Here is a 14373-nt window from a genome sequence, read left to right on the forward strand (position 1 = left end):
ATGGAGGAAAAAAATTATTAAAGCCATGTATTCCTTTCACATTTTCACAAAATGCTTAGTGCACTCCTAAGGGATTCACTCTAAGAACCACATCTCTGTGAGCACCCTCCCCACTTTTCCATCTGCATCTCTTGCATTTAACTAACCCAGCCACCAGATCTAATAAATGGACCTTAAATAGCAATTAATTAAAAAAAAACCCCAAACATATGCCATACACCTTACCAACAATGAAGGATCAATGTCTGGTAGTATTCCAGATGGTGGCCGACAAAGGAGAAGAGAGACTTCTGGAGACGTTCCCCTCAGAGCAGAGATGACTTCCTATGGCCACAGCGGATTCACTGTTAGACACAGCCCCACCAAGACTTGCAGGACTACCACAATATGAGTGTCACTACTAAAGATACAAACCTGCTGGGATAAACCCTTTAACGATGCTCCATTCACTTTCAGAATGACATCCCCAATCTCTATTTGCCCACTTTCTGCAGCAGGTTGCCCAGGGAAGAGTTTTTTCACCCTCACAATAGTTGACCCCAGTTGCTCTGAAGTAAGGTTATCTTCACGGCAGAAACTGAACCCAAGACCTGAGCTATTCTTCAACAGCTTCACCTCAAATGTGTTCTCTGCAAAAGAAACATTAACTTATTATTTCCTACAGCACACTGGCCATGAAGAAAGTGTCTGGTGCTCTTATTCCAGACATGACAATATGCAATCTTCCCTCATGGGAGTCGCTCACTTTATTGAACAAAAGTGTTGTCTAAAAGATCCCTCCAAGGTAAAGAGGACAAAAAAGCTGATCATGACTTCTCAATCTGCTTGCATGCCCTGACAACATCAATATACAGAAAGGCAGAGTGTCTCCAGAGTGATATTCCACAGGAAGTCTACTAAGGAGCCTTTTAAAGCCCAGAGTGACACAACCTTTCTGGTCTGGTAGACACGATAAATTCCATGCAAGAAGACACAAAGGTATCTGCAGTGGTTCCACCATCTGGGTAGGCTTCCCTTCACTTTCACAAGTCACCAGCAGAAGAGGCTGAAATGTGTCAACCTCTAGTCAGCTACACAAATCCCTTGTCTCTTCATGTAGCTCTTGATGTCTTCTCTCAGGAACTGCAGGACCTATAGAAGCTTTCAATTATGTACAAGTACCTTAACCACCTCGTGGCACTCCTTAGCAGCATCAAATACAGCAGCACCCCCCTTACTCCAACCTTGCTACAGACTTGGCATGTAAGATTATGAAATTGGAAAACAACAAGAAACAATGAGAGAGCGAACATCCAATAGCAACTAAACAAAGTAACCAAGATGTGAAAGGCAATCTATAAAAGAAATGCAACAGCACAAAGGAAGAGACTGCATTATGTGCAGGAGTCTAGTATACATTCCTACCAGCTCCATCTCCTGGTGTTCTAAGAATTGAAGAAAAATATTATGAAAACTAAAGGATGCTTTGACAGCTAACACAATTGTTCCATGAGACCTGACCTGCAGTGACAAAGCTGTAATCTTTGGCATTTGTAGATTCCGTTGCTGGCTTCTCCTGTGGCTCATACTGATTTGGAGGTGTGCACTGTGTTGTTACTGGAGCACGAGCCTTGGCCCCTGAAAGCTGACCTTTTTCCAACAGCAGATGCACCACCTAAAGAGATAAAACATTTTCCAGTTAAATGGAAACAGTCAGGGAGATAGCACAGTACGTGTTTTATTCTAATTTGCCACTCTTAAGTTTTAAAGCAGCAAATTTTATAAACAGTCCTCTCCCAATATATTCTCCATTTGTTCCTTATTTTAAGGGCTGTTAAGTGACAACCTCTAAAATACACTAATGGATTTGCAAGATACTTGCCAACACAGAGCAAGAAAGAGTTTTCTTCCAACAAAGCTGTGAGAGTGTTAAGAAGTGCCAAAGATAGAGTCATTTTCACATTTGCACAGGGAATAAAGTTAAAAGCATTTTACAAAGTGAACACAAATAGTAGTCCTTAGCAGTTCTCAATGTGTACATTCATTGGCTATTTTCAGGTGTGCACACACCTCCACATATGAAGCAGCCACCATAAATAGCACTATTAAATGAGGACACACCACTGACAGAATCAAGTGCTACCCAAGAAGACCAAGACTCAAGTAAATCTAGCAACATAGCATGCAAACACAGCTGCATATATGGAGGCCCTTATCTTCTCAGTGATGCAGACCTGTAGTATGCTGCTACACCTGCTTTCCAACTTGTGCACCTGGGCTTCCTTCCTATGGAACCCATGAACTAGGAGAAACCAATTCTATACAGACTTCACCTGTACACAGAGGCAGAACTTCACTAGGGTGGGAAGCAAGACCTGAGGGCCAGGAAGCCAGGGAGTCTAAGAAAGCACAGCTAAAGTAACCACCACACTGGGAAGAATTCCAGTCTCTTTTTGAGAGAATTTCCAGTCTCTTTTCATTCATTAAGAACTGGTTTACTACAGATAGGAGTAGGACCAGTAGCCACTTACCTGTCCAGTGTTTCTCAGAGTTTCAACAGCTTGCTTATGGGTAGCACCTTCCAAACTAATCCCATTGACAGAGAGCACGCGGTCACCTACAAATGATTGATTAATAATTTAAGAAAAAGTAGGCAGAACATCACCTATAAAACATCTATGATGCACAGAAAGCTTCAAATCTTAGCTAACAAGGATGGTTATTTACGTAAATTCTCCCTCCTCTCCATACTCTGAGTCAAGAAGAGAACTCTGCAAACAAACTATATGGTTGAACTCCAAGGTCTTTTGCAATCTAAATGATTCTATGATTCTATGGAATAATCCCATGTCAAAACTAGTGTTAACCAACAAAGCTCAGATTCTTTATTAGAAACAAATTTTAAGTCTACAGTGAGAATCCTCACTTCAGTAAAGAATGTGACCTGGCTTACAAACAAGACGACTCATAACAATTACAGCATTTTCTGTATTCAGTTGCCAGGCAAGCTAAGCAAGAAGGTCACCAATAATACAAAGCCTTCTCTCTCTATGGCTAGAACAGAGAAGCATTCTCTGTTAACATAAGCTGCTTTAGAAAATAAAAATCCCACAGCCTGTCTCCTATTTTTCCCCACAACAGTCTCAGCACTGTTGGTTCTGCACTTCTTCTATGCTATTTTTTTAATCTTCACCTGCAGAATTGTTAATATTTAAAATGACAAGTGCAGTAGCTTGGAAGAACAGTTCTTCTTCCCAGTGAAAAAGGTATAACGATAGGAGGCAAACAAGAGGGCTTGTTTCTAGGCCACAGGTTACTGTCAAATCCACCACCGACAGTTCTCTGCCCTTTTTTCACATTAAGAGTCCCAAGTGAAAGAATGGAAATATTACCTTTTTCTATTCTGCCATCTGCTTCAGCGGCTCCCTTGGGAATAATCGCTTTCACATAAATACCACCATGCCTTATGCTAGTATTTACACCACCCTAAACAGAAAGTAAAAATACGATTGTTAGTCTTTTGGTAGTTAGAATACTTAGTAATTAAACACAAGGAAAACTGTACTTTGGAAGCATTTGGACTACTGGCATGTAGAAAAGCCAGGTGAACTATCAAAACAAAAATGTTACACCAAGCCTGTTCTTTGCAGTCATGCAATGTACTATAAATGAAGCTGGGGTGGGAAGATTGTAAAAACAGTGCATGACAGTGCAAATGCATCCAACACAAACAAATGTCCTTCAGCAGAAATATGTCTGCATTATATCAGACTTTACATGCTTGCATGCATACCAAAGCTCAGAGATGTGCAGGAGCGCAGCATGCCAAAGCAGAAGATGCACACCCATGCAGTGTCCTACTCTAACACAACTTCTCTGATGTAACAGGAAACTAAGGAGTGCTGCTTTCTCCTAGCTCAGACAAGTTTGAAGGTCTAAGCTGAAAAAATATGCTCAGACTGAACTGACAGTGTTTCTGGAGGGCCTTAGCCTTTCTGCTGATTGCAGGGGGTTGGACTAGATATCTTTTAATGTCCCTTCCATCCCAAAACGCTGTGTGATTCTGGTTCACTGCTGTTCCACAAACTTGGAAGGAAGAGGGAGACCAACAGTGTATTAATGTTCACTCCCAAAGCACACAGTGAAACATGTGAAAACTTAAAACAGTTGATTGCACACCTCTCCTCATCACCACTGTACCGGATAGCAGTGTAGAGGCAGAATGGAGGCTGAAAAATCAAAGGTCCATAAAGATACCACTTGGTCACTCTTTAAAGGGAAATCTTTGCATCAGCTGGTATCTTCTAACATCTACTACAAATCCAATGCACACAGCAGCCTGATGCTGCTCAATAATGAATTCCTGACAAACCTTTGTTCCTCTAACTGTCTCAAGTTATAAGCTTGACAACACATGACCTTGAACAGTCTAGTGACCAATCAACCAGTGAAAATAGTTGAATATTAAAACACCAAGATGTATTTTTCAATACAAGACCAAAAGTAGCAGAAAATGTGTGCATTTCAGATATATAAATTATTCTCTTCTTCCCCGAAGTGCCACTCTGCAGTATGACAGGCTCTAAACATGAAACCACATTCAAAATCTTATAGCCTGAAGAGAAATTAGTCATTAAAGACATATTTTTGTGTCGTGTTGCAAGAAAGCAGTGTCAGTCAGGTCTCATTTGGATTTGAGTAGCTTTTTGCTTTCTGCCTTTTATCCAGCAGAGGGAGAACACTAAACATGGGATATGCATGTGAGTGTGCACGGATGCTCTTAAATGACACTACCGCTTCCACTGCCTGCGATGCCAGTCAGGGAGGGGTTCATTTCTTTCCTTGTAAATTTGCCACAATATTAGGTAGCAAGGGGCAAAGATCATCTTTCTTTTTGTACTCACAAAGCAGCATCTGTGATAAGAGTCTATAATGACTTTGGGGCTCCACCATAGAACAAAAAACAAGAATTACTTAAAGGGCAGATGACAAGAAAAGAGATATAAAAAAAGTATTACTTTTCAGCTTTGGTAAGATTAATCACACATCAGTAAAACTATATACTGAACAGTGATTCTAGAAAGTATTTTGCTTCCTTGTAATTTAGCAATTTAATGGGTTGCTGGGAGTAGAGAAAAAGAGAAAACATCTAAAAACCTTGTCAAACAGTACCGTGACACTTATTCCCAAGCCGTTATCTTTTTTGGCTAGTTCAACCTCAAAGATATCTCCAGGTTTAAGAAGTGCTGCAGTAACCGTTTTAGAATTCACTTTGTTTGCTGTATTCGCAGAGAAAGATTCCTTTATAGAGAAAAAAAAAGGAAAAAGAAAAAGAAACAAACAAAACAAAAAGAGACAATGATTTGCCATTAGAACAGATGTTTACAGCTAAGACCCTAAGGGGTGGGGTTTTGAGTCAGACATAGCCAGAAGGAGTCCACTGGCAAAGTACCAATTAGTAAGGCTCTTAAGGGTCACTAGCACAGAAATATTCTTGGCATTTAGCAACCAAGTCTTTATTGTCAAAGTGACTTGGTCACAGAACACCAAAGCTACAGTATTTCAGTATTACAGAAGCCTAGAGTCTGTTGGATTAATTTGCAGGAGCTGCTTCAACTTACTTGCATAACCTCCATCAGCTGAAAAGAGGAATCACTATAAGTTGAAAATTAATTAGCAGTACTTTCCACTGTGCATTTTTGGAAAGGTGAAGCAGCAGGCTGTCTCTGCTCAGAGCATGGCTGCCTGCTGAACTTTACTACACAAGTAGTTTTCCACAGATTAGATCAATCCCAAAAGATAATGAGTTCTACTGCTACCCACTCCAGATGCATCACTCCTACTTTAATAAGGAAAAATTTAATTTATCTGCCAGGTGAATAAACTTACCTCTAGGGACCGTCACTAGATTATGATCATATTGGACAAACGCATAAAATTGAAAGGAAGTTTCCTACAGCCTCAACAAGTGCCCTGTATGTTAATCTGAAAGTACAGTCTGCCTCTATTAAGACATGCCCATCTTGTGGCAGGGGAGAGCTGGAAAGCTGTTTCAAGTTACTGAAGTGATTTTCTCCATTTATTTAGAACAAAATCACCAAGCTATCAGAAATTAGCTATTAGCATTTGCTGCACGTTAGGTTAGGCTGTTCTTCCCCCACATCCTTTCACCTTACTGACACCCAGAGACAGCTATTTCACTACTCCTACCATCCGGATGGGAAATATGCATATGAAATCCACTATGCCTTTTTAGCTGGCTGTTGCTCCTGACTGCCAGAGTAAGTTGCTTCATCCATGTCAGAATCCCCTCGGTCAGAATATTCCACAGGCTCCACTACCCCAGGCCTTTTATTTTTCATTCGAGTATTGTCCAATGAGGATCTTCTCTTCTCATTCATTTTAGAAACTCCAGACTGGAAGTCACTGTAAAACTGAGAATCCTGCTGGGCTCTGCCACTTGCATGTTTGCCAAAAAAGCTGGTTGGCTGGCTCTGAGACAGGCTGGCACTCTCTGTTCTGGAATCCTGGGAGCTCATGCTTCCATCTCGCTTGCCTCCTGACAAGCCAGACAAACTCCCTGAAACAGGCCTCTGGTGACCACGGGACCGGCTGTGTTCTTCGGAAGAGGACTCTGCCTCATTGTCCTGCACTGATGATGGCCTCCTCAAATAACCCCTGGTTCCATTACTGATATGAGCACTGTTAGATGATGCTGAAAAACCAGGAGACAAGACAGTCATCAGGAGCTGGTACCATCTTATCTGCTGCATGACACGAATTTCTCAGCTTACAATCACATAAGGTTTTACCTGTTCATATTATGCAGAACACTTTCTGTTTATGCTGCAACTGGTGTGTCCTCACCAAAGGTTACCACAACACACTTCCTCGTTCTGCCTCAGAACACAATTTCAAGCACAGACTAGCTTGCTTACAAAAGTGACTGCAGTTCTGTACCTTTGGATAGCTTGTCCTTGGGCTGAGAGATAACAAGCGTCACATCTTCAGGTGCGTTCTCCAGAATTTCCAGTGCTGTATGGTGGCTGACACCTTCTAAACTCGTGCTGTTTATGGATATTAGTCGGTGTCCTGCACAAAAGGGTTTGTTCAGATACAATCTAACATCTACATTTTTATCCATCAGTGAGAATGTGCAGTACAGGTCTGAAAACCTGTACACAGTGCACAGATTAAAAATTACTAAAATTCAAGTGATGCTGGAATAGGGAACTCTGATAATTAGAAAAAGGCACCAAACCCCAAACCAAACAACAAGAACTGGCCATGAATATTTCCTGTTTTTAAACCAGTTAAACCTTTCCCTATTACGATTTCTACCTTTTCCTTCTCCTCCCCCATTGTACTTATGGGTATAGTATATTGTTACATTCACGATTTCCAAAATCAAAGTATGAATACTGAGTTTTAAAAATTTTAATTTACAAAGCATCTGCAACAGAGACAATAGAAAATAAAGCCCTTACATTTATATATAAGTTTAATTTTCTGTTACTTCAAGCTTTATCATTTTTACTTACATTTGAATGTTTTTTGGGTTTTTTTATAGCTTAACAAAGAGGTATGATTAGTTTTTCAGAAATTATCTGGAAGATAACTGAAGATCAACATTGTAAGGGACTGTGGCACCCACAGCCATAGGTGGAATTGATACATAGGTGTTTGGCCTTTTGCTACATGTGTACACCGTTTGCTATTTACAGTATTCACCTGGTTTTAGAGATCCTTCCAAATCAGCTGGCCCTCCAGGAATAACTGAATGAATAAAAATTCCCAGATCAAGTTTCCCTGTCTTCTCTCCACCGACTATCTGAAAGCCTAGGAAAAAAGGCCCAAAGCAGGCAAAAATGTCAGTGATCACAATGTAGCTCAAAACAATACAAGTCCATATTTCAGAGCAGACAAAAACTCAGTCGTTCTACTACATGTAAAGTAAAACAAAACAATATATCTCAAATTTCAATCTACACAAAAGTAAACAACAAAGCCTTTTAATTAAGCTTTATTGCATACTCTGTTTTGAGCAATTGATTCAGACTTTGTCTACCTCGTTGCCCAGGACACTCCAGCAAAGGCTACAGAAAACAACTCTGGCAAGAGATACATCTACAATCAGATGATATGAAATGCACATTCACTGACCAGATGAAATTTATTAATTTATTTTCTATCACTTAAAAATTTCTGGTTTTCTCCACTGTTAGATGTTTCACATAAATGTTTGACCCTGGTCTTAAGATCTGAGTTTTTCAACGCCCTGTTTTCTTTTGAGGCTTCTCATTTATTTCTGCTTATTCTACCAGGAAGTTCAAGATGAAAAAAAAAATAAAAATCAAGTCTTCTCTAGTTCAGCTAAAACAGCAAAGTACCACAAATTTTGCATGGGGAAGAAAGAAGAGAAACAGTGCATTTCTTCTAAATTTCTTCACTTTTCAGTCAACTCTTAAGTTACTGAGCAGTGGAAACACTAAAGTATTACCGTCTTGTAGGCCTTTTTCCCCTCTTCAAATTTATACTGCAGACCTATTTTGAATGACAGACAGAACAATGCCCTTAAGGATACTTTAGAGAGCCTTCCTAAAGCACAATACTGACACCAAATTTTTCATTACTCATACAGGGAAAACTCAAATTCGTGTTCTATCTGATACTATAGGAGTAAGAAACACTCCACAATTAGCTCATAACGGTTTTATTATGTCATTTTTTTTGTTCAGCTGTCACAGCTGTGAGGTGTCCACATAGACAAAATTTGATTTTGAACACAGAGATAAACTTTAAAGGTTAACTTTTAGGATAACTATTTCACAATATAAGTATTATCCTACATTTACAATATGGAAAAACTGAGAAACAAAATTGCTTAACATCACTAAACAAATCAGTAGCAAGAACCATTAAAAAAAGTCCAGGCTTCAGCATGTTAAATTGCTTCAAAATCCAGCTACTGTCTGCATGCTTTCCTCAATCCCACAATAAATATTTAAATACAGACCAGAAAAATTTTATTTTGTTTTTGGCTTCAAGAAATACACATCAACAACAATTTTAAAGCCACTTACCTAAGCCAAATTTTTCATCCTTTTTCAAGTTCACCAAAGTGATCTCTCTCTCTGGTGTGGCAACTCTGTTTTGTGTTGTTTGCAGAGAGTCAACTGTAAAGCCAACATTTTGTGATCAGACACTAGCTAAATGCTTCCCTTCAGGTTTGCCTTGAAGTTCTTTTCCATTAAAAAAGATTACTTCTCCGATAACCTGAAAAGCTGTTTTGATCTAGTGGGTCCAACTTTCATCTAATGGGTCCAATTTTCATCTTCCATGTCCAAATACAGAAAAAAAACTTCAACCACCCTTATAACTCACTCCCACCTTCAGCAGTTAAAATTTTTTATTTCTTCTAAGAAAAGCACCTGGCATAGTCTTATGAAGTGACAATACAACTGAGTCCTAGAATCTTCAAATTTATTATTCTCAGTTCAGCAAAGTGCTTAGATCTGTGTTTATGTGTTCTGCTCAGGTTGGGAGGAGGCAGACACATGGGTAAAAGAAGAAACAGGACACGTGGAACAGTGAAGCATTTTACAAGTGACAAACAAACTGAATGAATTAATTCTACAGGCATATTACTCATCCACTTACCACTCTCTTTTAACGTTGCTGATGACAGAAGACTTTCTGAAGTATTCATGCTAACACCTGTGACATGAATGGACACTGTTACCAATTTTTTTTTAAATACAAAAGCTACTAAGAAGTATTACAGACTTGTACAGTACAGATGGGTTTGCTCACAGTACCAGATTACTTAATTGAAAAATAAATAAACATAAAAGTAGTTTTGCATTAGCAAATCCAAATTACTCATGTACTTCAGTTGTAGTTCAAGGTTCAGATAGGTGGTAGCTCATGCAAAGGCAATGAATTACAGGAAGGACAGAGGTTTGGCCTTTACAACCGTGATTAACTTCAGATAAAAATTAATGGAACTTTAAGCAATGAAGTCAAAAACTGAATTTTCTAACAGTGTTGCTGAACCTAATAAACCAACACAACAGGTGTCTTGTAAGATTTTGTAATAATAAATATACCAAGTTATGAAAGCAAATGAGATAAGGTGATTCAAGCAATTTAGGAAAGTAGTCTTGGCCTTTTCCAAACCTATGAACCCTAAAGTTTCATCTGATGAGTTTCATCACGCAACGAATACATGTCCCCCAGCACAGACAGTGTGATTCAGCAGGACTTTCTGAGATGTAGCTAATATCCTTATTAGAACTGCTGCCCAGAAGATTATGGGTAAGCACATGCTAACATTAATTGTAAAACTAAAAGCAACCAGTCACTACAGAAACTGCATGCCTCATCTCACTCTTCAGCAGTTTATGCTCTCAGTACTGAAAAAACATGGTTCCCAAGTCAGTTCTGGTTTAAAGGGCAGTGGGGGCAGATGTGGTTCTGCTTTGTTTGCTTTTTTTTTTTGAGTTTGTTTATAATGACCACCATTCCCATAAACCTCTTTTCCTGTTCTTTAACTACAGCAAAGTAGAATAGCAAGATAAGCCTGCAAATATTTCAGTCATTGCAGTTTCTATTGTTCTAACAGGGATCTTTCTAGAATCATGCAAACGATGACACACAGATATTAAAAATAATGTTCAATAAGCCAACATATTAGTTTTAAATCCACTTAGCTGCTCTGAATCTTTTTCTTTTTCTTTTTTTAATGTGAACTCTGTATCTTTACTGCCTAATAAGACTACCTGTGTGCACTCCAACCATCACCAAGAAAACAAGATAAGTACATCTGGCTTACATCACTACAAAAGTGTTTTTGTACAACACCCAATGCACTGCAAAAAAATTGCACCTAATTCATTAGATCTGAACAAAAAAAAACACAAACAAAACCCCTGTGCATTTACTGCTCAGAGGTACTAGCCAACATCCAGCTTGCAGCTGAACTGAGTCACTTCAAAAAAATTCACTCCCTACATCCTTTCCACAGAGAACACTAACAATGTTCAAGCTTGACAAGCAGACTGTGAAGACGAGCAAATTATTAAAAGATCCATACAACCAAATGGTACCTTGAAGTGCCAGAATGGAAGATGTTTTCTGTAATGGCATTTACTGTTAAGTACCAATACTTTGCACACCTGTGTACAGACTGGTGTTGACCAAAGGAGGATTTTTTTGATTCACAGGAACAATTACACAGGAAAAACAGGCAATTGGCCTGGATTGCTTTAACATGTGATACTCTGTTCCCATTTTCAAATCAAAGTATTACCATTGGTTAATAAATATACCAAAGCATTACACCCAAAGCAATTTTAGAGGTTAGTTAGTAAATACAGTAGTATTATTTTTTGCATGCTGACCTACAACATAGGCTTGACCGGTATCTTCAATGGATGATGAGTCTGATTCATTTTTCTTTCTTTCAGGGCTTCTACTTAAACCTGCATGAGATTTTGAACTTAAAGGGGAGAAGGAGAGAAGGGGAACCAGACAGAGGGAAGAGGAAGTTGGGAGAGGGAAGGATCAATGTAATAAAATAATGGTATGAATAATAAATCAAAACTGATGCAAAATGTACATTGACTGTACACAAAGATACTGCAGGGCGGTCAGAGAGACGCTTACTTGCTCGGTTTTAGTGCTCCTGCTGCTGATCCAGTATCAAATTTTGGCATTTGCTGAAAGACTCTTCCCATTATATCTTCTATTTTTTTAGGGGAAGAGTCCAAAGCAGTAATAATATTTTTCTTTGGGGGGTAAACAGATATGTGACTCTGACTCAGATCGTGAAATGACTTGCTCATAACTCTGGGTCTTTCCTCCCATGGACTCTTCTCATTTTTGTCCCTTGAAGAGCCAGGAAGTGGCTGGAAGAGTGAGAGCTCAGAGCAGGACAGTCTCTTCAGAACCTCTGCTTGAACAGACAGGGGTCGAACAGCGAGGCGGTTCAAAGTGCTGCTGGCCAGGCTGCCAGTACTGATGGCTCGTCCCATGTTGAAACCTTTGACAGAGTCCGCGTGAAGGTTTAGGCTCCTAAATGAAGCCCTTTCTGTGGAAATTGAAAACAAAAAATCAAAACCAAAACCCAATCAATTTTTTATTCAGTAGAGCTAGTGTGACCTCCTTGTGTAAAGCATGCTTTTTAAACAACCAACTCACACAAAACACATCTTTCCCTAGATGCTTAGAAGTACAGATCATGATCAGATATATATAAACACCTGCCACGTAGTTTGCTCAGGAAGCAAAGTTTGGAGTTCATGACACTACACTAACCTGATTGTCTACTGTACTGAAGTCCAAAAACACAGAATAGTAGGATATTTATCCCTTTATTAGCATTTATTTCTTTATTAGACTCACATTCCCTGTTCAACTGCTGTGGCCTGTACACAGGCACATGATCTCTTTCTGCAAAACAAATAATACCCTCAGGCCAAGAAGACTATACTTCCTTTAACCTGTTCATATAAGTCTTCTCCAGAATTTGAACAAATAGGGCTCCCCCATCTCCACAGTATCACATCCCACCAAACTTCCATCTATTCATTGCTTAGCTTTCTTCATGAGTCCCTACATATTTACAGCACAGCTGCAAGGTCATGGGGTCCTTAACCATGCCTGGTTAAAGAGCATCACTTCACTCAGGTGCACTTGAGGACCTCCCTGCCAGAAACATCCTAAGCCTTCTAGTAACAGAACAAAGTTCTGACAGGGCTTTGCCAGACTTTTCGACTCATTAACAAGGATTCCCTTAAGCAGTAGAGAGAGACAGGTTTGGGACTGTAATTAAATTACCATCAGCTGAGCCATGGGAACTGTCTGAGTGGATGGTCTTAGCTGAAAGTGAATGAAAGATAATACAACTGCCTAACCCCCATCTTAATTCAGAGCAAAGCTGAGCAGGCTCATTTCTATTATCCTAACTGCCTCCTAAGGCTAGCAGTTAAGTTCCTGTGGCTTGGCTCTCACACAGAAACTTGATAACCTGTGGCAACTTGTTGGCTGGTTAGACACTTTAAAGGAAATCAGGCCACCTGAACCCTTCATAAACTTCACTGATGTCTTGGAACCAGTTCACAAGGAAGTCTGAGGAAAAGCAATTCCCAGCTGCATACCTGTTTCTGATTTAGGATTAACCAGTATTTTCCTTAAACTGTACATACATTTCTGAAATAAGCTGCTCTAGGTAGCTGCACTGAAACTTAAAAAGAAAATATTACTTTTGGTACACATCCTCCATCAGCTTTAATGGTAAATACTCTGTCATTCAGGAAAGAGTGCATTTGGCCAATGCAACCTTAGCCCTGCTATTCCAAAAGACATTCCTTCCTCCTATAGCTAGGGCAAGAATTAACAGTAACTAGTACCAGGCATACAGATTGAGCAGATATAGTTGTGGAAGGTATGCTTTTCTCCATTTTAAAGGTGAATTAGTACACAACTGCCACTTTTTTATCCACACCAGACACCTCCTCTAGCCACAGCCACCAGACTACACCAGCTACAGAAGAATGATTTTCGCCAATCAAACCAGAAATCCACGAATTCCAGTTTTCTGACTCAGGTAGAAAGTATTAATAACACCTGCTCTTGCTGTGTTCCCATCCTGGGGAAGAGTACCTTAATAAAATATCCTAAGATCTCTTAACATTGTATTTACCCTCTGTGAACATCAAACAGAATTTCTGTGGATTTCAGATGAATACTTTCACATCATTATCTATACAGACATTAGGCCTTTCACAGCTTCTGCCAACCTCATAACCGAAAATTTTTATGTGCTCAAAACTACCTTCCATAAGGTTGACTTAACCCTCACTTTATTTTTGTGGTTTTCCATATATCCTTTCTGGAACCAAAACACTCATCTTAAAACTCAGTGCTTGATTCTGTTCACTGTATGGCCACAGAAGTTGTGCAAACCCATTCCTCATGCAGTAGTTCATCTTATTTCTTACGTACCATAAAACTGCTAGCATTTTTTTTTTTTTTTTTTAATCCTGTGTCTCATCTCCTTCTATTCATGTAAAAGGATTATTCAAGAGGCATTTTCCTTCTATTTTCCAGGTCTAAGTCTTGCTATTATATTTATATGTACTAAAATGGTTTCCCCCCAGGTCACCGAAGACATTGTGCAACAAGTGAAAAATATGTCATGTTCCCCGCAGGGGCTATAAAGGCCTTATGCCTCCATCCTTAGTTATGTTCCATGAAAATTTGTTCACTGTCACTAGGCATGCCAGGCCTTCCTCCTTGTCTCAAAATATTTTTCCCATTCATTGACTGAAATCAGAGTGAGTCTTGCAATACATTGCAATACTGTATTTCTAAATGATCTTTCAAAGAACA

The 14373-nt window shown here is 39.3% G+C and overlaps 1 protein-coding gene across 8 annotated transcripts in view; it reads right to left on the reverse strand.

The window, feature by feature from the left end:
• PTPN13 (protein tyrosine phosphatase non-receptor type 13) overlaps positions 1-14373 on the reverse strand; it is a 125129-nt gene that overhangs the window by 19213 nt on the left and 91543 nt on the right. For 6 of the 8 annotated variants that reach the window (XM_050327365.1, XM_050327367.1, XM_050327368.1 and 3 more), the window contains 13 exons: positions 11647-12070; positions 11382-11479; positions 9640-9696; positions 9063-9155; positions 7711-7818; positions 6940-7071; positions 6228-6694; positions 5137-5280; positions 3372-3465; positions 2511-2596; positions 1501-1654; positions 415-629; positions 226-324 (listed from right to left, as the gene is read on the reverse strand). In XM_050327365.1, coding sequence (XP_050183322.1) covers positions 226-324; positions 415-629; positions 1501-1654; positions 2511-2596; positions 3372-3465; positions 5137-5280; positions 6228-6694; positions 6940-7071; positions 7711-7818; positions 9063-9155; positions 9640-9696; positions 11382-11479; positions 11647-12070 — 2171 coding nt within the window. The remainder of the gene's footprint in view (positions 1-225; positions 325-414; positions 630-1500; positions 1655-2510; positions 2597-3371; positions 3466-5136; positions 5281-6227; positions 6695-6939; positions 7072-7710; positions 7819-9062; positions 9156-9639; positions 9697-11381; positions 11480-11646; positions 12071-14373) is intronic. The other 2 variants (XM_050327366.1, XM_050327370.1) reach the window with 2 other exon arrangements.

Source organism: Myiozetetes cayanensis, unplaced genomic scaffold (assembly GCF_022539395.1).
Source record: "Myiozetetes cayanensis isolate MyiCay16 unplaced genomic scaffold, myiCay2020 scf33, whole genome shotgun sequence".
Lineage (NCBI taxonomy): Eukaryota > Metazoa > Chordata > Aves > Passeriformes > Tyrannidae > Myiozetetes > Myiozetetes cayanensis.